General features: G+C 45.2%; 1 protein-coding gene across 6 annotated transcripts in view; it reads right to left on the reverse strand.

The window, feature by feature from the left end:
- COL26A1 (collagen type XXVI alpha 1 chain) overlaps positions 1 to 22,150 on the reverse strand; it is a 172,457-nt gene that overhangs the window by 20,871 nt on the left and 129,436 nt on the right. For all 6 annotated transcript variants that reach the window (XM_060258953.1, XM_060258948.1, XM_060258950.1 and 3 more), the window contains exons 4-7: positions 15,964 to 16,025; positions 10,893 to 11,046; positions 6,801 to 6,890; positions 3,782 to 3,934 (exon numbers count right to left, since the gene is read on the reverse strand). In XM_060258953.1, coding sequence (XP_060114936.1) covers positions 3,782 to 3,934; positions 6,801 to 6,890; positions 10,893 to 11,046; positions 15,964 to 16,025 — 459 coding nt within the window. The remainder of the gene's footprint in view (positions 1 to 3,781; positions 3,935 to 6,800; positions 6,891 to 10,892; positions 11,047 to 15,963; positions 16,026 to 22,150) is intronic.

A 22,150-nucleotide genomic window follows, 5' to 3' on the forward strand; every position in this document is an offset into this window, starting at 1 on the left:
CTTGAGTTTGAGCCCACCAGTGGCTGATAACCATAGCTCTCTGCACAAACAAGCCATTCAAGCAAAGATAAATGCAAAAGCTTTTTAATTTGCCTGCTGCAAGCAAATGCTATAAAAAAAGCCCTGGTAATACCAGTGGTCATTGAGTATACAACAAAGTCTCATTAACATGAATTTGCTGCCCTCTGCTGCCTGTAGCTTAGAAATTCATGCTGATGGTTTTCCAATGTCCAAAGAGCGACTTGCAAAGCCAGCTTTTATTGGGCACCAGAGAATCTGCTTTTCCAGCTGACTTCAAGATCAATGAGCTCTGCATCAACGATGATATAGGAAATCACCAAGATCTGGTGTTACAATGTGAGACCACGAACATCAGAGAAAACCTTGCTGGATTAGACTAAAAGTCCCCCTAATCCAGCATCCTCTCTCCAGCAGTGGCAAGATGATGCTTCCTGGAAATGCATAAGGTGAGCATGTCAGCAATAGCTCTCACCTGGTGCTGCCTCCCAGAAAGAGGTCCACTCTCTCTGAACAAGGAGGTTCCATTTACCTGTCATGGCTCGTAGTGGCTGATCAATCTAATTTCCCTGCATAGGTCTAATTCCATTTTAATGCCAAGTTAACAGACCTCACGACATCTCATAGAAGTGAGTTCCATAAGATATTTATTGCACTGGGCGATGCAGAACTTCTAGCCTGTCCTAATATGGTATGATTCATTTAGCACGTTCCACTTAGTAATCGAGTTGCTGTATTATAAACCGGATCCAGTTTTTGTAGGCTTCTTCAGGTAGAAGTGTGTTAAAGCTGCAGTACTGCAGTCCTAAACTCTGCTCACGACCTGAGTTCGATCCCTGGAGGTAGCTGGTTTTCAGGTAGCCGGCTCCAGGTTGACTCAGCCTTCCATCCTTCTGAGGTCGGTAAAATGAGTACCCAGCTTGCTGTGGGGAAAGTGTAGATGACTGGGGAAGGCAATGGCAAACCACCCCGTAAAAAGTCTGCCGTAAAAACGTTGTGAAAGCAACGTCACCCCAGAGTCGGAAACGACTGGTGCTTACACAGGGGATCTTTCCTTTCCTTTCAGGTAGATACCTTTGTAATATCTTTACTCGTGGCAAATTGGGTACGGTAGTGTCCTGCCCTCTTGCATACTTTCTCTTCAAACCAGTATAAAGATGGCATTTTGCTCATTATTAGTAAGCAGGCAACTAACAAGCATGCTCCAAGAAGCCAGAATGAACAAACTGGATCCATGCAAAAAAAAATCCATTGTGTGTAACAGAAGAGGGATGCCGCCATCATGCTCTCCGTATTGCCCAGAAAAATCCATGTATTGGACTGTAACTTATTCATCGCAATATAAATAATTTAGCGCATAGCAAGGCTGTTGAATTCTTTGGCAGATTAAAAATGCATCCAGACCTTTCTCCCACGCAGATACACATGCCTGCCAAGGGAAGAGGAAGTAGGGCTGGGAAGCTGGAGATTATTAATTCAAAAGAACTCTGTTACCCTTCCTAACGTTCCCATTGGTGTGGCTACATTTCAGTGACTGGCGTACAAAGGACAGAGACGGAAGATGGATGGACCAGACTTTTAGGGCTTTTTACTGAAGGAGGGTGGGGGAAAGAATTCAGTGCATGACACACTCAGAGAGGCAAGTGAAATTGTCCCCAAATTAAATCCACCCCCAACAGATTTTAGGATTTTAGCTGCACCATCCTAAACAGAGTTACGCTTTTTTAAGTGCACTGACTTAAGTGAACTTAGAAAGAGAGCCAGTTTGGTGTAGTGGTTAAGTGTGCAGACTCTTATCTGGGAGAACCGGGTTTGATTCCCTACTCCTCCAATTGCACCTGCTGGAATGGCCTTGGGTCAGCCATAGCTCTGGCAGAGGTTGTCCTTGAAAGGGCAGCTGCTGTGAGAGCCCTCTCCAGCCCCACCAAACTCACAGGGTGTCTGTTGTGGGGGAGGAAGATAAAGGAGATTGTGAGCCACTCTGAGATTCGGAGTGGAGGGCGGGATATAAATCCAATATCTTCATCATCATCATCAAGGTGTAACTCAGTATAATAAAATATTTGCGCTCCTTTGCAGAGGCAACATTAGCAGTTCTTCCTTGTTTAGAAAGCACTTCTAGTCTTCCTCACGCAGACTGCTTCATGTGCATATTTTTTCTCATAGCCTCCCTGTGTTCATTTGTGTCTCCTTTCGTTCCCTCCAGGCTACAGATGCCTGTAGCGTTCTTTCTTGGCATTGTGCTTGTGCATCAGCAAAAATGCATTTGGGCACACTGGAGCATCAACAAGAGCTTGAGTGCATCGGTATCCTGGATGGGAAATAAAACAGACTCAAAATGAGCAGAAACCTTGAGCTGCTATTCAGTGGTGGGAAAGGCAGGGTATAAATATTTTAGTAAGTGAAGAACGAAGCTGCAAAATGTCCTGTGTTAAATTGGAAAGCGGTGGAGGCAGAATGAATGCATGAACATACGTGCCAAGTCTGCCTAGTCCAGGGGTGGCCAAACTTACTTAACGTAAGAGCCACACAGAATAAATGTCAGATGCTTGAGAGCTGCAAGACATGAATGTCAGGTGCTTGAGAGCCGCAAGACAAGAAGGAAGGGAAGCTGGAAAGAAAGCAAATACATGGGGAAGAGAGGTGGAGGTGGAAAGAAATCAACTCTAAATGCTTTCTCCAAGCTGCTGGCTGGCTTGGCTTGAAGAAGTGATTTAAAGAGACAAATGTCTTCTCCAAGCTGGCCGACGGGGCGGTGGGGGCTTCGAGAGCCACGTGTGAAAGAGCCACAGTTTGGCCACCCCTGATCTAGTCCATCCAATGGCATCCTGTTCCCTGCCATGGCTAAACAAATATGCCTGGAAGGTCTTCCAGCAGGGCATAGCAACAGAAGTGTCACCCCTGTTGTAACTCTAGCAACTGGTATTCTGAGGTACTCTGCCTTGAAACATGGAGGTTCCAGTCCTAACTATCATGCTAATATGAACATAAGAGGAGCCTTGCTTGATCAGAGGAAGGGTCCGTCTTAGAACAGCATCCTGTTGCCCACAGTAGCCAACACAGGCATCTAGGGAGCCCACAAGGAGGGCATGAAATCAACAGCCTTCTCACCATTCCCCTAGCAGTGTTTAAAGTTGTACTCGGGGCTTTTTTAAAAAAGAAAGAAAGAAAAAGCCACACAGGAGCTCATTTGCATATTAGGCCACACCCCCTGATGTCTCCAGTGTTTCACACAGGGCTTTTCTGTAGAAAAAGCCTAGCAGCAACTCATTTGCATATTAGGCCACACCCCCTGACACCACGCTCAAAAAATAGCCCTGGGAATACAGCTTCTGAAACAGAAGGCTCCATTTTACCATTGCCACCCACCACTGATAGACCTCTCTTCCTTGAATTTGCTGGATTCCCTTTTCAAGCTACCTGAACTTCAATCAGTTAAAAACAGATGTTCATCCACTAAAAACTCTGCCATGGCCTGGACAGAGCTGATTAACACCCATTGATCAGCGTGTGAATGGGCCTAGGAGCAGGGCTTTTTTTGAGCAGGAGTACACAGGAATGCAGTTCTGGCTGGCTTGGCATCAGGGGGTGTGGCCTAATGTGCAAATGAGTTCCTGCTGGGCTTTTTCTGCAAAAAAAGCCCTATGTGAAACAATGGTGATGTCAGGGGATGTGGCTTAATATGCAAATTTGTTCCTGCTGAGCTTTTTCTACAAAAAAAAAGCTCTGCCTAGGAGATTAGTTCAAAACGAAGATGACATACTTTCTTTTTCAGCTGTGGGCTGGAGCGAGTACAGAACCCCTTGCTGAAATGTTAAGGGGAGGCTCGGCGATGCTGGTGGTCCCGGTGGTCCCGGTGGACCTGGAATTCCAGTTTCACCTGGATAACCCCTGGGTCCTGGAGGTCCGAGAAGCCCTGAAATTCAGAACAAAACCTGTATGAAGGAGTGTTTCTTCGTTGTCCATCTTGAATGTACTGTGCATCAACTATATCAGGTGCCACTGAGTTTGAGTGCCGGGGGAGAGGGATAAGCAGTTCTCTCTGGCTCTTTTCTTCCCTCCATGCTTAACTTTATAACCCTGGAATGAACTGGGGCATCAAAATAGGCCAGGAACAAGCAGATCTGGCCAGCACCAACAGGGCTCAGCTCAGTAGGTCTGCAGGAACTTTCTCAGTAAACTAAAGGGCCAATTTACCTCATTTACAAACCTGTCTCAGATCAAGATATGCCACTGTATGCAAACTTGGTAATGCCAAGGACATTGTGGTGCACCACTGACATTACAGAGGAGGAAGAGCCATTGGCTGGCTGTCTCTCTCCATCCTTCATTTTACCTCCCTTTATCTCTCTTCTTAGCAGCCCCATGGTGCAGAGTGGTAAGCTGCAGTACTGCAGTCCAAGCTCTGCTCATGACCTGAGTTCGATCCTGCCGGAAGCTGGGTTCAGGTAGTCAGCTCAAGGTTGACTCAGCCTTTCATCCTTCTGAGGTCATTTGCATTTGCATAAAATGAGTACCTAGCTTGCTGGGGGGAAAGTGTAGATGACTAGGGAAGGCAATGGCAAACCACCCCGTAAAAAGCCTGCTAAGAAAACGTAGTGATGTGACTTCACCCCATGGGTAACAACTCAGTGCTTGCACAGGGGACTACCTTTACCTTTATCTCTCTTATTAGCAGCTGATGTTCCCTAGGAGCCTGGAGGGGAAAAGGGCAGTAGCTACCAAAGAAAGAACCCCACACAATGCACAGCAGCCAAGAAGGTCTGAGCGCCTGCTCCGGCTGCAACGCCACTGAGGATGTTCTCCGTAGCTGAGAACGAAACGTCTGGAAGAAAAACTTTCTCCAGTAGAACACGGCACTTGATCCCGAAAGATTCTACAAACCCTAAAGAAAGAACTGTGCACACTAAACCTTATACTCAGAATTAAACTTTGTTGGTCTTAAAGGTGCCACTGGACTTAAAACTTTGTTCAGCTACTTCAGCACAGCTGCCCGCCTGAATCTACCCCAAAAGTTTTGTATATATAGAGAGAAGGTGCTGAGCATGGTAACTAGTGGCGGATTCTTCTTTTATACTGTGCATGTACATTTCAACCTATAGATGTTTCCAAAAATCTCTTCTTTCTGAAGTTTGCAATTTCAGATCACCAGGTCTTGTTCCATAAATGCTACTGTCCCGTTTTTTAAAAAAAATTAAATATAATTTCCAACTGTTGTGCAAAGTGCTGAGGAAGTGTGGTCTCCTGCAGCTAGCAGATCTTCCATTGCTTTGTGTCTTTTTTCCTTCCTCTATGCTGCACTGGTCTCATCAGATCTGGGAAGTTAAACAGGGTCACTCCTGGTTAGTATTCGGATGGGAGACCACCAAGGAAGCCCAGGGTTGCTGTGCAGAGGCAGGCAATGGCAGGCAACCTCTGAACATCTCTTGCCTTGAAAACCCTACAGGGCTGTCATACATTGGTGGCCGCAGGATGTCACTTCCCACCATCATGTTATTGATGTGCGTTTGATGCGCACCATGATCTTGATGTGACGGTAAATATCAAGATTCGTTTTTTGTGCGGCATTTTACAGAATGAGCAAATCTGTTAAAAAAAAATCTCCACAAAAAGAATCTCGACACAATCGTTTCTACAATTACAGCAAGAAACTACTCCTTCACAATTAACAGTGGCATCCACAGTGTTACACACTTCGAAATCCACTGAAGCCTGTGATTTAGCCTGATGTACTGTACATTGTAGAACTCCCACCTGCGTGATATAGGGATGGCCAAAGTGGGAGTCAAGTAGCATCTTTAAGACCCACAAAGTTTTATTCACAATTGCAGCTTTTCTATGCATGCATAATTCTTCAGATGAGGGGATGGGGTACAGTGAGCAGAAATACATATCGCTGGTGGGTTAAGAGTGCAGATGACTTTACAAAGGGATTCATTCATCAGTAACTGTTAGCCTCAATAGTTGAATGGGACCTCTATGGTCAGAAGCAGCGTATCTTTGAATGCCAGGTGGCAGCAGGGTGGAGGCTTTGGCGTCTTTGCCCCTTTATGTGCCTTCTGGGGTATCTGGTCAGCCACTCCAGCGAACGTAGAAGGTCTGATCCATCAGGGCTTGTCTTCAGATCATTTTTATACAATGTTTTGCTAATGTGAACGTGGACATCAGATAAAGGCGCGGTGTGCTGTGGAGTCATAACTGACTTTATGGTGATGAGGCAAGAGAGGAGAGGCGGGTTTGCATCCTCTGCATAGCAACCTGGGACTTCCTTGTACTGCACATCCAAGTACAGACTCTGCTTCCAGGCTCTGGTGAGATCAGACTAAACTGAGCTATAAGGGCTGTTATATGTCCATCAGTAATGAGCAATAAATATATTATATATCCATACTACCCTGTGTTTACTACGTGCCGGGAGACAACCTTCCAAATTCTCAACAAGCAGAGTTCTCATGTGGCAGGTCTTACTGTAGACAAGTTCTTAAGCAGAGCAACTGGAGTTGACAACCTCGGCCTGGAAATCTCTCGCTATTACATTTGCTCTCCGGACAACAGAGAATCAGTTCCCCTGGAGAAAATGGCTGCTTTGGAAGGGAGGGGGCTCTATGATATCGTACTCTGCCAAAATCCCTCCCCTACCCAAACCCCACCCTCCCCAGCCTCCACCCCCAAAATCTCCAGGTATTTCTCCACCCAGAACTGCCAACCCTAAGAGCAACACAGAGCAATGACACCTTACATTTCTTGCCCTCATCATTTGGGTGTGTCCTCTTGAGACTCACCAGGTGGTCCAGCTGGCCCCCTGTCACCAACTTCTCCTTTTTCACCTTTTGGGCCTTGGGCTCCTGGTTTTCCAGCTGGTCCTGGTAAGCCTGCAAATGTTCAAACAGAGATGTTGGGCCACTGAGTATGAACAACCTTACCTACGACACATATGCTATAGAGTCATAAAGCAAGTCAAGCATGTGCAGAATGCCATTCTCTTGACATCAAGTAATTACAACCAGCCTCCAGAAAGTTGGGATTGTACGTTGCAGAGTTCCCAAATCTTTCAGGCACTGGGTTCTAGAGCTTCCCAAACAAAGCGAGCGATCGCATGCATCTTCTGTCCCGGCACCTATTATGTTGGAAGCGGAAACAAATGATGGAGTTTTACGTTTGAGTCCCGTAGCACCTTAGAGAAAAACAAGAGCTTCACGAAGGAGCCTGGACTCTCGAAAGCATGGTGGTCCGTAAACTGCGACTGGATCCAAATCTAACTGTCCCATCGCAGACCATCCTGGCTATCCCCTAAAACTCTCAGGGTTGCCAAGCCTGACTCAGGAAATATCTGGGGACTTTGGGATGCAGCCAGGAGCAAGGTTGTGACAAGCACAACTGAACCCCGAAGGGAATTCTGGCTATCACATTTAAAAGCACCAAACTCATTTAAAATGACTTCCCTTCACTGGAAGTAGTGGAGGATGGGGGCACCTTCTTTTGGGGCTCATAGAATTGGACCCCCTGGTCCAAACTTTCTGAAACTCAGAGGGCATTTTTGAGGAGAGGTAACAGATACTATGCTGAAAATCTGGTGCTCCTATCTCAAAAAACCAGCCCCAAGAGCCGCAGATACAAATGGATCAATTCTCCATTATACCCTAGAGAGTGCCTCTATAGAGTGGACATTCAGCCCCTCACCCCACTGCTTTCTGATAACCCTGGAATGGGGGGAGGGCCTCCAAACCCGCCCCCAACTGCGGATTGGCAACCCTAAGATTCCTGAGGTAGTTTTAGAAACTGTCCTTTATGCATAGATCTTAGCTCTTAACATGACAGAGTAGGGACAAATGGATTTTCTCTGTTTCACCATTGCTCCCTGCATTCGCTCTGCCTTGTGTTTCATTCTTCCTAAATACATTTAATTGGCAGCATTTCTAACACTTATTTCAAAACTAGGGCATGCACAGCTTTGTATTCATTTGCACGTCATTTCTCTTCTTTGTTACTGATGCACACATGAACCTTGCTAAAATGCAGGGAGAAAAACAATCTCGATACGATCATAAATAATTTTCATCCAAAATCCTTCTGTGCAGTGTTCTGCTCATGAGCCCTTGCATACCTATGTGCTGGCAGAGAAAAAAAGAAGCATACTGACCAGCCAAATGTACAATCTCACTAAAATTGCTTTTTCACAGTGTTTTATTAATGTATGCAGGTGTACTTGCACGCTCGTAGACTATAAACTTTTGATGAAATAGGACAATTAATCAAGATTGGTCTTTTTTGGTAATGTTTAAACTACATGCTTGCATATGTCCATAATGCAGGAGGGAAGAAGAAGAAGAAGAAGAAGAAGAAGAAGAAGAAGAAGAAGAAGAAGAAGAAGAAGAAGAAGAAGAAGAAGAAGAAGAAGAAGAAGAAGAAGAAGAAGAAGAAGAAGAAGAAGAAGAAGAAGAAGAAGAAGATATTGGATTTGTATTCCGCCCTCCACTCTAGAGTCTCAGAGTTGCTCACAATCTCCTTTATCTTCCTCCCCCACAACAGACACCCTGTGAGGTGGGTGGGGCTGAGAGGGCTCTCACAGCAGCTGCCCTTTCAAGGACAACCTCTGCCAGAGCTATGACTGCCCAAGGCCATTCCAGTAGGTGCAAGTGGAGGAGTGGGGAATCAAACTTGGTTCTCCCAGATAAGAGTCCGCGCACTTAAGCACTACACCAAACTGGCTCTCCACACCAAAGTGGAAGAGAAGGGCATGAAGGAACTAGGGTAGAGAAAAGCAGGGTATAAAAGCCAACTCTTCTTCTTCTTCTGCAGACAGCAGCTGTATGTGTCCTAATCATAGATGTGGGGCTGTGGGGAGGAGGGAGTTAACTCTGCTCTCTTCCATGCCTTCCCCTATCACTTCCCTAGAACCCCATGATGTTGAACAAGAAGGACAGCTTGTCTCTGCTTTTTCTTTTGAACACACTACCTTGAACAGCGCTGGGTGCTGCCATTAGGCAGACTAGGCAATTGCCTAGGGCGCCAGCTTTCTGGGAGTGCCAAATTGGGTGCCCCCATGTGACTCACTGACATTATCAGTGTGTGGGGGGGAGCCAGAAGTTAGCCTTGCCTAGGGTGCCAGACAGTCTAGGTCCAGCCCTCACCTTGAACAATGGACACCCCCCCCCACACACACACACACACTGAATAGGGACATAGGATTCTTATCTCACTACCAACACTAATTTTCTGATTCCCACCCCCCTTTCCCCTCTGCTCTAATCCAGCCGAGTGCAATATACACAGTTCCCCTGTATCTTTTACAACACCCCTCCCACATGCTTAAAGGACTCAGAGATCCCCATTCCTACTCCTCTCTGATGAAGGGAGACTTGACTCTCAAAAGGTCATACCCTGAAACCCTTGTTGATCTCTAAGGTGCTATCAGACTCAACTCTCAACAACCAACCAACAACTCTCTACCAACAGGTAGGGTCGCCAGCCCTGGGTTGGGGAAATTCCTGAAGACTTGGGTGGGGTGGAGTCTGGAGAGGATGGAGTTCAAGGAAGGACCTCAGCACATGAAGGAACTGAAAGCAGAAGCAAACCGTGCGAGTACAAATTTCAGAACTAGAAAAAGAACTCTGGATGGTTTCTAAGGCACCAGTTCTGCTTCAGAAATGGGACTGGGTGGTACGGAACTTCATAACGTAGGATGAAAGTCAAATAAGGAAGATCTTTAGAAAGGTCCCTACTAGCAGATGATGGAGCCTGCTACAAAGGAGATGACACCACGCATTCCAGGATTTCATCTTTTAATCCAAAAGGTCAGGGATGTTGTTATACTGTGTATATTTTACTTTTGGATTTGTAGATCGCCTTGAGCTGCAATAGAAAGGTGGGGTATAAATACTTGAATAAAATAAGTCAAATAAATGTGTAAGGGGTTGCTTGCTATTACTTGGCGGTAATGAGAGGGAGGCATTCTGCACATGCTCAGAGACTTGCTTTTGTTTATTATTGCTTTCCATGTTTTAGGTCCGAGAGAGGGAGTTGAAAATCAAACCCAACATTCGGCTCCAATTAGCCCCTGGCTTAAGTAAAGCCCCTTTCAGGCTCGGTCGGAATCACTCAGAGGACAAAAATGCATGAAGAATCACACATCATCTTGCCAACTGGCTTGAATCCTTCTCAGAGTACACATCCTTCTTGACCATTGAGCTTGATCGGAACAATCAAGGATGCAGCTGTATCAACAATCAAGGATGCAGTCGCTGAGAGACAGTTGTCTCTTTTTGAGGTAAGAAAATGGACAACCTTCCTGAACAGTAGCAAGTTTCCCTAAACATCAACCATAGGCTATAGCTCAAAGCTGTAAAATTTCCGTGAGCTGAGGTGACACTCTTCAGACTGCATCTCTTTTGATTGGGCATTCATGTTTTCTGAGATACGCAAAACACTTTGCTAGAGATGTCAACATAAAAACCAACTGGGCTGCCTCTGATGCCCCTGATCAGGCCTTTTTTTACATATTAGGCAACATACCACTGATGTAGCCAATCCTCCAAGAGCTTAGAGTAGGCCCTGGTTCTTGGAGGATTGGCTACATAAGAGGCCTAATATGCAAAGGAGTTCCTGCTACAAAAAAAAAAAGCCTTGCCCTTGATGATCAACAGATTGAGGGATGGACCTGAATGCTTCATCCATCCTATTTTACTCTCTCCCCACCCCTAAATCCCCATTTTGATTTCATTTCTTGTCGGATACTGGGTGATACCTCCCATGTACACTATCCTGAACTCTTGGAAGAAGAGTGGAGCTTCACACAAACACCATCAGCTCTAGGCTACACCATTGGTTCTTGTCACTGTGACAACCAGGAGCCAATCCCCTGGCAACATTCTTACCTACAGTTCCCATCGGCTTCCTGAGGGTGGTCCCTGGGTTAGCAAGCGGAATGGCGTCAGGCAGCAGTTCATCATACCACGTGGCCGTCGTCCTCGCCATCGGCAGGTCATTCTCGGAAGGTGGGGCACGCTCGGCGGCCTCAAGCAAGAGGATCTGGAGGCAAAGCACAGCACACTGAGGCCTACGTTGGGTGGTGTGTATCTGGAGTCCCTAACCTTTAATGGCTACTTCTAAAAAGAAGAAGAAATATCCCAAGTGCCTCCCACCCCCCTCCATCATGTCACCAGCTCCAGGTTGACTCAGCCTTCCATCCTTCCAAGGTCGGTAAACCCAGCTTGCTGGAGGGGGGGTGGGAGTGTAGATGACTGGGGAAGGCCATGGCAAACCACCCTGTAAAAAGTCTGCCGTGAAAACGTCACCTCAGAGTCGGAAACGACTGGTGCTTGCACAGGGGACTACCTTTACTTTTTTTTTTTTTACAGGCCCATAAAGTACCAGCCAGCCTCTGCAACCATGTAAATCTTGATGCATGATGGCATGTAGAAACATACCGTGATGAAAGAAGGAGGTGTTTAAATGAAATGGTTATATAAGTTTTTTAAGAAATGAGATCAGGCCCTGTAACTGTATGGGAAGGACACGATTATCTTCTGTTAGTGTTAATCCAAACCATATAGTACATGGAATTCTTTCCCCATTTTGGCGCATGTTGGAAAGTCAAGATGCTGTTATGAGAAACGGCGCTCGTGCCAAAGCTATCTGGGTCATTTATCAATCACACACTGAATCAATCACGTCTGGGGTTTGGGTAATGCTATTTCCTTGTGTCCAGATCACCAGCGGCTGCTTCTTGCACCGGAATGGGTCATATCAGCTCCAGACAATTACTGGAAGTGTTATAGGAGGGACCAGAAATGAGAATTAGTAAAAGACCATCTATAACCTTCCAGCAGATTTTTATTAAAAATGTATGGGTGGACGGCATAATAAAATTGGGAAACTCGACGTGAGGAACTGAAAACATTTATTGCGCCGGGACTGGATGCTCTTCAGTGAGCATAGTTTTGGATGGTGTATCACATTCATCAGCCTGACCTGGATGGCCTGAGAAGCCCAATCTCATCAGATCTCAGAAGCTAAGCAGGGTCAGCCCTGGTTAGTATTGGGATGGGAGAGCAGCTAATCGTGGTTGCCCCCCGGTGAGGACCTGGTGTAAGTCTGTTCAAAGTTCTCTGCTGAGAACTGGTTTTTCACTTCAGGCACTCTTATCCCATGTCCAGGCCAAAAAAAAAGCTAAGCAGAGAATTGAGGTTATAGAATGACAAACCAATATCCAGGGCTTTTTTATAGCAGGAACTCCTTTGCATATTAGGCTACACTCCCCTGATGTAGCCAATCCTCTAAGAGCTTATAATGAGCCCTATAAGCTCTCGGAGGATTGGCTACATCAGGGAGGTATAGCCTAATATGCAAAGGAGTTCCTGCTGCAAAAAATAAAATAAAGCCCTGCTGATATTTCTAGCTTGCAAAATACTACAATGAGGGCAAGTATGAAAAACACAGTGGAACCGGCAAACTATTTAACATCTTTGAAAAGTAAAAGGGTTTCGAAGAGCTTTCGCTCTGGCAAGGTGCCCTCCCATCTTGAAGGGAAATACAAGAATATTCCTTTAACAGAAAGGCTCTGTTCTTGCCCATTATGGGAGGTTGAGACTACAGAACACATGTTTTTCATATGACTGTATTATAAGGTGACATGTGAGGAGATCATCATCCCATTGATTGAAAAAATTCCAGGTCTTCCAAAAAAAGCTAAACTTGAGTTTCTTCTATTTGAGAGATACCCCAAGATTACCTACCAAGCAGAACGTTGTATGTCGGTACTCAGGTTACAGAAATTGCATATTAGTTAGATATTAGGCAGTTAACTAGATACTGGATGGAATTTTAAATTGTTTTAAAAACATTTTTAAGTATTTCAAAATCTTGGGACCTTGTGTATTTATATTTTTCTTCTGTACGACTGGTCTGAGGACTGCTATAAAAACAAAAGGTAAAGGTAGTCCCTGTGCAAGGACTGAATCATTACCAACCGACGGGTGATGTCACATCATGATTTTTTTGGGCAGGCTTTTTGTTATGGGGTGGTTTGCTATTGCTATTGCCTTCTCCAGTCATCTACACTTTACCCCCAACAAGCCAGGTACTCATTTTACTGACCTCGGAAGCTGCATCATAAGTTGGCTGCAACTTGACACTTTCCACCACCATTACTAGATTGATTTCCTGTCCTGTTGACACTTCTGTCTTCACAGAAGACTGGTAAGGCACCATGGAGCTCCAACCAAGATTTAAAAACAAGAACAAAATCTGTTCTGTTAGGGCCAACCGAATAGAGACAAAACATTGTGTGAACTTTCAAGCCCATCAGGGCTCTTGAGAGCCAGTTTGGTGTAGTGGTTAAGTGTGCGGACTCTTAACTGGGTTTGAATCCCCACTCCTCCACTTGCAACTGCTGGAAGGGCCTTGGGTCAGTCATAGCTCTTGCAGGAGTTGTCCTTGAAAGGGCAGCTGCTGTAAGAGCTCTCTCAGCCCCACCTACCTAACAGGGAGTCTGTTGTTAGGGGGGGGGGAAGGTAAAGGAGACTGTGACCGCTCTGAGATTCAGAGTATAGGGCAGGATATAAACCCAATATCATCTTCTCCTTCAGGGTGGATGTTATAAATATTTTGCAAAGACAGAGAGGTGGAAATAAGATTTTATGACTCAATATTTGCACACACAACCTCTGTGAGATGCAAGCAAACAATCAGCTTAACTTTATTCCTGGTACAGCATCTTGTTACAGGACTTTCTCAGAGCAGCTGTGTTCAGTCCATTCTATCCATTCTTTCATTTTTCACTAAAATCCAAGGCCACCTAAAACCATCTCAAATGCCAAACCAGAAACACACTTCCCTTGGCAAGCTGAGAGAAACCCAAGAGCTCCACAAGGACAACATTGCTTGCTTGCTAGAGGGTGAGGAACTCCAGGTAATTCCATCCAGGAGGTTTGCTTAAGCCTCATCGCCTGGGAGGTCAAGGAAGGGCCAATCTGGTATTATCAACAAAATGCCTAAGTCAGGGCAGCTTGTTCCTAGGTGCAGGGAGGGCAAATTCACTCATTCCTAATACAAAATACTACATGGATCCAAACTGAAGAGTGGCAGAGCAATAAATGTCCACTCGCCCACTTGTTTACCTCCCCACAGGCTCTTCTCTGGCTGTTTTTCACCCACCCAGAGTCACTTTGGGTAATAGAGCCTGGTTGGAGGAAAAGTAACACTGATAGTCTCTGAAAGGTAAACTACGGGCAGAAGGAGAGTTCTGTACCCCTCTCACCTATGCACCCCCCCCCCCACCTGTGGTCTTGGAATCAACCACCTTATCATTCTACGTAACCAGGCAAACTTGACTTCAAGACAAAGATTCTGCCATCCCCATATAATCTGAGCCTCGGATTTCAGGGAATATCCAATCAAAAGATTTCTGTGAGAAGAAGATGAGGACGTATCAAGCTGTCCCAAAGGTAGCTCAGGCCAGTTCTGTGGGGAGCTTTAAAGAAAATCATCTATTGAATTAGCCCAGAGGTCTACTGCTCACCAAGGCAACTCACAGCAGAATGATTTAAATGTATTCCCTGCAAACAATTTAAAAAAATTAACAGGGCTATCACATAGTTTTTGAACTGTCTACAAGAGTAGCTCCATGTACAGTGTATTACAGTAGTCTGGGCTGGAGGTTATCAGGCCTCTAAACCTCTGATCTATCTGTAGATTGTTATCCAAGCCTTTCTCCAAGGAGCTCAGAGAGTTAGTTGTTTGTGGTCCTCCCCCTCCCATCTGGTCCTTCCAGCAACCAGTGAGGTAGGATGGGCTGAGAAACAGTAAGTGAGCCCAGGTCACCCTGGCCAGCAGGCTTCCATGTCAGAGTGAGGACCAAAATCTCTAACGTTGTTGTCTGACATTCTAACAACTGTGCCATGCTGATTCTCCTTGGCCCCTGAAGAAGGGCTCCTAAAGCACTCTGAGATTACAAACATTTCTGGGGCAAAAATGTGACGTCTGTCAAGAACAGGTCCTTTTCTGTCAGGGCATCTTACTTCTGGAACACAATCCCCTTGACTCTTCAGCTGGTACCAAACCTGATCCCTTTTCAGCACCACCTTTTTATTGTGTATTTTAAATTACTATTTTCAGTTCCTCCTATGGATGATCTTTCCCCCTGTACAGCGCTACTTGTTTTCATGTTTATACTGCTGTTTTTGTTAAGACCAGCAATGCTTCCACTCTGTTTTGTGTCTTTGAATGGTTGTGTTTTCTGAGTCTCTGGCTGCAGCCTCACGCTGTTCTTATTGAGCTATTTACAGTATATAATTGGGTTTTCCCAATTCCTACATTGTGTTATTGTTGTATTCTGCAAACTAACTTGAGTGCTGCTTATGGGGAGAGCACAAATATAAAGAGTGTTGAAATTAATAAATAGTTGTGTTCCCTCCCCTCTCCCACTTTCACCAGATTGCCCATTTTGAGCATATCTGTCTTTTATGGATGAAGATTCAAACACAGTCCCCTCAGCCTTCTTAATAGAAAGTATGAACAGCCATGCTGGATCAAACCAATAGCCCACCTAGTCTAACATCTGATTTCTCTCAGTATCCAGATAAATGCCTCAGAAGAAACAAAGGGTCCAATGGCCAAAACCTTGTCCTCCTGTTGTCCTCCCAGCAAGTGGTATTAAATGTATATTGTAGAGTTGCCAGATGGGGTACAATGGCATAGATTCCATCCTCCAAAGCATCCATTTCCTCCAGGGGAACTGATCTCTGAAGATGAGGTATAATTCTGGGGGATTCCCAGGTCCCTCCTGGAGGCTGGTATCCCTGATATATTGCCTTTGAACATAGAAATTCTATTTAGTCGTCAATAGTCAATAATGGAATTGACCTTCACCTTTTTGAATTTGTTTAATCTCTTTTTTAAAATCAACTACAATCTGAATGATTTATTATTCTTTTGAAATGAGCTTACCTTAGCTTCGAGGGTGCTCAGCCTCTCAGCCATATCGGTGAGTCTTGTGCAATTCATACATTCTAGAAAGAGGGAAAGTATTTATCTGTATTTTTAAAGCAGATCTCAAAGTCAGGAAAATCCCCTAATTGAATGCAAAAACCTGGTAGATTGCATCAAAACTAAGCTGACGGTTCAAAAGTCGGTAATTTTTTTTAAAAAACGACCTACCACTTAGAGATGCTATTCAAAACAATAAAGGATGAGTAATAAAGTTAATCTAATTTTTTTTGTATTTGTGTGTGTGTGTGCATGTGTGAATGTATACGTGTGCACCAGAAAGACATAGCAACCTCTGGTGACTGATCCCCTGCCCCTGCCTCCCAACTCCTGGTATTCCAAGGTCTCCTATCCAAATACTTGCCAGAGTTGGCCTTGCTTAACTTCCAAATAGTACCCCTGGAACTGTTTCAAACAGGGAAAATGTTGGGGAATGGAGAAAAAGTACTAGGGCCTCTGCTGAAAAAGGTATGCTGCGCACAGAAACATCTCTCCCCTTAGAGTTGTTTGCTTTTTGGATGTCACTCTAAAATTCAGCCGGTTTTGAGTATTTATCCATTCAGAAAAATGGTGAAATTGATTCAGGAATCATTGCTTCCACCCTGAAGTAGTTTTGAAGTGTTGTCACATAGACAAATTAGACTGGCTGCACAGCATTCTTGATACCCTCACATCCATGATGTGATCTCCAGGGCTTGTTTTGAGCAGGAATGCACAGGAATGCAGTTCCAGGTGGTTTGTCATCAGAGGGTGTGGCCTAATATGCAAATAAGTTCCTGCTGTGCTTTTTCTTAAAAAAAAAAAACCCTGGTGATCCCTAATTGGTTGGGATGGCCGTTCCCTGGGAAAAGACAGCCTGGTTTTCTGAAAAAAAGAGAAAGATGGTACCAAAGCAGTTGTACATCATGAAAAGAATGATTAGTTTTTTTGAGGGGGGTAAAAGTAAAAGTACTGATATTTGCTCCCAAAAATTAAACAATAGACACAGTTTTAGGAAATATTTGATCTCTCCCTATGTGGGCTTACCTCTATACGAAATGTTTAGACACAAATCTGCGAGGTTCGTTATTAAAACTATAGAACAGACATTTCCACCAATAATGTGTTAATTTTTTTTAAAATCAGTTTTAGCATTTTATTCCTATCTTGGCTCTGGGGGACAGGGAAGCCATTTGATCTTCTCTTCCGGAATGAAGGCGTAAGATCAAAAGCACGCCCTATAGCATATAGTTCCCTCTCTACATGGTGTAAATCCAGCATCAAAACAGACCAAACAAACCCGCCTCCTCCCTCTGGCAAAACTTGGGGTGCTCGAATCCCTGGGAGCCAAAAGCAGCCAGAGGAATTGCTGCCCAAAATGTACTGCTGTCAAAGAAGACGAGTGATGCTGTTCCCATCTTGACGGCAAATAAACAGACACCTACATTTTGTCCAAACTGGCACAATAACTTTTGAGAATGCTTCTTCTTCAGCGGCCACACCCACACATTTAAATCATCTAGGGGTGGGTGTATTGGATCCCGTCTATTTTATTTTTTATTTCGTACATTAAAAATGGACACATAGCTTTGCAATAAACCGGAATAGATTCCAAAGAACAAAACTGACAACTTGTCAAAGTATTACACATTGAGCTGGAAAAAAAAATAAGATTTACATTCTACAGTTTTGAAAACAAATAACTGGTCTTTCTCTTGCTCTCCCTCTTTTAGCCACACACACACACATTCCAGTTTTGCTGTTTCTGAATTTAGCCTCACACTCTTCATCACTAATCCAGAGACCACTTCTCTTGACTGGCACACAACCACAACATTGGTACTCTCTGTAACAATAATGTTTAAATAGGAATCCCCATCCACAGAGTCTCTAGTCTAATGCCACAAAAGCAGAAGCAAAAATCTTTTCAGATCTTCTCAATGTTGAAAGAAAGGTCAGATCAGAGTGCAACCGGAAGATCTAACCATTCATTGCAGCGGTCTTCAACCTTTTAGGCACCAGGGACCGGTTTTGTGGAAGACAATTTTTCCACGGAATGGGGGAAGGATGGTTTCGGAATGATACAATTGTGAACTTTATTTTGGTTTGGTGGTTAAGTGTGCGGACTCCTGACTGGGAGAACCGGGTTCGATTCCCCACTCCTCCAGTTGCAGCCGCTGGAATGGCCTTGGGTCAGCCATAGCTCTTACAAGAGCTGTGCTTGAAAGGGCAGCTTCTGGGAGAGCCCTCTCAGCCCCACCCACCTCACAGGGTGTCTGTTGTGGGGGAGGAAGGTAAGAAGAAGAAGATTTTGGATTTATATCCTGCCCTATACTCTGAATCTCAGAGTCTCAGAGCGGTCACAATCTCCTCTACCTTCCCCCCCCCCCCGCACAACAAACACCCTGTGAGGTAGGTGGGGCTGAGAGTGCTTTTACAGCAGCTGCCCTTTCAAAGACAACTCCTGCGATAGCTATGGCTGACCCAAGGCCATCTCAGCAGGTGCAAGTGGAGGAGTGGGGAATCAAACCCGATTCTCCCAGGAAACAGTCCACGCACTTAACCACTACACCAAACTGGCTCTCAGGTAAAGGAGATTGTGAGCCACTCTGAGATTTGGAGTGGAGGGCAGGATATAAATCCAATGTCTTATTAATACTACTACTACTACTACTACTACTACTATATTGTAATATATAATGAAATAATTATACTACTCACGGCCCGGTTGCTTACAGGCCATGGACTGGTAACAGTCCACGGCCTAAGGGTTGAGGACCCCTGATTTATTGGATCCTCCCTGTGTTTTTGAAAGGGACAGAGCAGCTCTGAGGTTCTGATTCAGATTGGAACCACTGTCTATGTAGGAGTTGAGAGATGGAAGAGAAGGAGTCCAGCCCTTCTCCTATCACAAAGTGTCATGGATGGAAGCTGATTCCCTGGGCTGTTATTAGCCCCGGAAGGAACTAAAACCAGGGGATCTTCTCTTTGCTTTTCCGCCCCCATTCTGGAAGATGGTCAGCTTCAACTGGTAAAAGTTCAGCAGGGAGGAAAAATAATAAACATATGCACGGGCAATCCCACCACTTTTATTTCCCCTTTAAAAACACTGGGAAACTATCCACAGACCTCCAAGTGTCCCATCAGATTGGATTTACTGGGGATTGGTTTCAGAGGATAACGGGGTGCTGTATGCAGTCAGGAAGAAGAGGAAGAACATACGTGGGCCTCACTCCCACACCCCCCTGCAAAATTCTTGAATGACTGGTCTAAGCCAGTTCCATGTGGGCAGCCATGTTGTGTGAAGTGTGCGTGCACACAAAAGCTCATAGCTTGAATAAATTTTGTTGGTCTTAAAGGTGCCACTGGACTCAAAATTTGGTCTAAGCAAGTGTGATCATTTATGAAGCCTCTGTGGCACCTCAATAGACCATGGGCTGTTTACACACCAAGGTCCTGGCATCTCAAGAGACCACGGGCCGTCCACACACTAGGGTAAAGTTCCAATCTGGCCACACCAAATGTGTGTAGCCTCTGTGGATGAGGAAATCACCTGCACATATGTGATGGATGTTGGGCAGATTTGTACAATACACTACCAGATAACTGGCTGGCAAAATCAGAGGTGGAGCCGACCTCCTGGAGTGCTGGGGGGGGGGGGGCACAGTTTCTTAAGAGAGAGCCAGTTTGGTGTAGTGGTTAAGTGCATGGACTCTTATCTGGGAGAACTGGGTTTGATTTCCCACTCCTCCACTTGCACCTGCTGGAGTGGCATTGGATTAGCCATAGCTCTGACAGAGGTTGTCCTTAAAAGGGCAGCTGCTGTGAGAGCCCTCTCAGCCCCACCCACCTCACAGGGTGTCTGTTGTGGGGGAGGAAGATAAAGGAGATTGTGAGCCGCTCTGAGACTCTGAGATTCAGGGTGGCGGGCGGGATATAAATCCAATGTCGTCATCATCGTCAGAAGTGTTCAAGAGGACACCTGTAAAATACAGGAGTGTGTATGATTGCTTCCACCCCAGCCTGCCCCTTCCCAAGCCACCATCCTCACCTTGGGTCAGTTTGGTGCTGTGGTTAAGTGCTGGAATTCCACGTGAGAAACATCTCTGCCTATGCCACTCAGATCTTGGATTGTAATAAATTTGACTGGACTATATTTAGTATCATTGGAACAGAACTTTCCTGACTCTCTACTGGAGAGCCAGTTTGGTGTAGTGGTTAAGTGTGCGGACTCTTATCTGGGAGAACCGGGTTTGATTCCCCACTCCTCCACTTGCAGCTGCTGGAATGGCCTCGGGTCAGCCATAGCTCTCACAGGAGTTGTCCTTGAAAGGGCAGCTTCTGTCAGAGCTCTTTCAGCCCCACCCACTTCACAGGGTGTCTGTTGTGGGGAGAGAAGATATGGGAGATTGCAAGCTGCTCTGAGTCTCTGATTCAGAGAGAAGGGCGGGGTATAAATCTGCAATTCTTCTTAAGGTAGAGGCACCAAATTTTCCACATAGCATCTGGTGCCTCTTCTAACCCCTCCCCACTTCCAAGTTTCAAAAAGATTGGAACAGAGGGTCCAGTTCTATGAGCCCCAAAAGAAGGTGCCCTGTCCGCCATTATTTCCATTGAAGGGAAGGTATTTAAAAGGAGTGCGGTCCCTTTAAATGTGATGGCCAGAACTCCCTGCTGCATTCAACCATGCTTGTCACAACCTTGCTCCTGGCTCCACCCCCAAAGTCCCCAATATTTCATGAGTTGGACCTGGCAACCCTAATAGAAGTTGTTTTTATAAATACCTGCAAAATTCTTAATGACTGGTCTGAGCCAGTTCCGAGTGGGCAGCCGTGTTGTGTGAAGTGTGCGTGCACACAAAAGCTCAGAGCCTGAATAAATTTTGTTGGTCTTAAAGGTGCCACTGGACTCAAAATTTGGTCTAAGCGAGTTTGATTGTTTATGAATCCTCTATAATATTAGCCTCTGGCTTTTTTGGAATGACATTTTATAGGGTAATATTTGAATCCTGAGAAGGGATGGAGTTTTTCTTATTTGCTTTTGCTAACTGCATCGTAACAATCAGGATGTAAAATGTTTTGAATAAATAAATGTATTAAAAAAAAATCCTTGGCCAGCAGTGCAATCTTAAAGCGGAGTTACACCCTTCCAAACCCATTGACATCAAGGGACCTACAAGTGTGTAATAGTGCTTATGATGGCACTGTGTAACTCTTGGAGCATTATGATGCTTTTCTCCTAAAAACCTTTGAGCCACATGGGTCTCGTATGCACAGAGCAGCCAGGGATCTCCTTTTCAAAAAGCTACGCAGTACCGTCCTAAGCAGAGTTACACCTTTCTATGTCCATTGAAGTCAATGGCTGTAGAAGGGCGTAACCCTGTTTAGGATGGCATTGTTCAGGAGTGCAAGGTCATGCATAGATGACAATGTTGAAGGACTTCCCAGCTACACAGAGAATAATGACTCTGTAAATTAACCAATTAAATTAACCCAACAATAAATGATCTGAGAAGGACAGAGCGGGATCCAGGAGACACTGGAGGCTGGGAACAACCAAGAGTTCTTTAAAAGGAAGAAGAAGAAGAAGAGTAATGAAAAAATTGGTCCACTAACGCCTAGGGTTGCCAATCCCCAGGTGGGGGCAGGGGATCCCCTGGTTTGGAGGCCCTCCTCCCGCTTCAGAGTTATCAGAAACCGGAGGGGTGGGAGGGAATGTCTGCTGGGCACTCCATTATTCCCTATGGAGACTGATTCCCATAAGGTATAATGGAGAATTGATCCACAGGTATCTGGGGCTGGGGGCAGGGCTGTTTTTTGAGGTAGAGGCACCAAATTTTTAGCATAGCATCCAGTGTCTCATCTCAAAATACCCTCTAAGTTTCAAAAGGATTGGACCAGGGGGTCCAATTCTATAAGCCCCAAAATAAGGTATCCCTATCCTTCATTATTTCCAATGGAGGGAAAGCATTTAAAAGGTGTTCGACCCCTTTAAATGTGATGGCCAGAACTCCCTTTGGAGTTCAATTATGCTAGTCACAATCTTGCTCCTGGCTCCACCCCAAAGTCTCCTGGCTCCACCCCAAAGTCCCCAGATATTTCTTGAATTGGACTTGGCAACCCTACTAGCGTCCCAAGGACTTAAATGATCCTATTTGGGGAAATTTGTC

This window comes from Heteronotia binoei, chromosome 18 (genome assembly GCF_032191835.1).
Source record: "Heteronotia binoei isolate CCM8104 ecotype False Entrance Well chromosome 18, APGP_CSIRO_Hbin_v1, whole genome shotgun sequence".
Classification (NCBI taxonomy): Eukaryota; Metazoa; Chordata; class Lepidosauria; order Squamata; family Gekkonidae; genus Heteronotia; species Heteronotia binoei.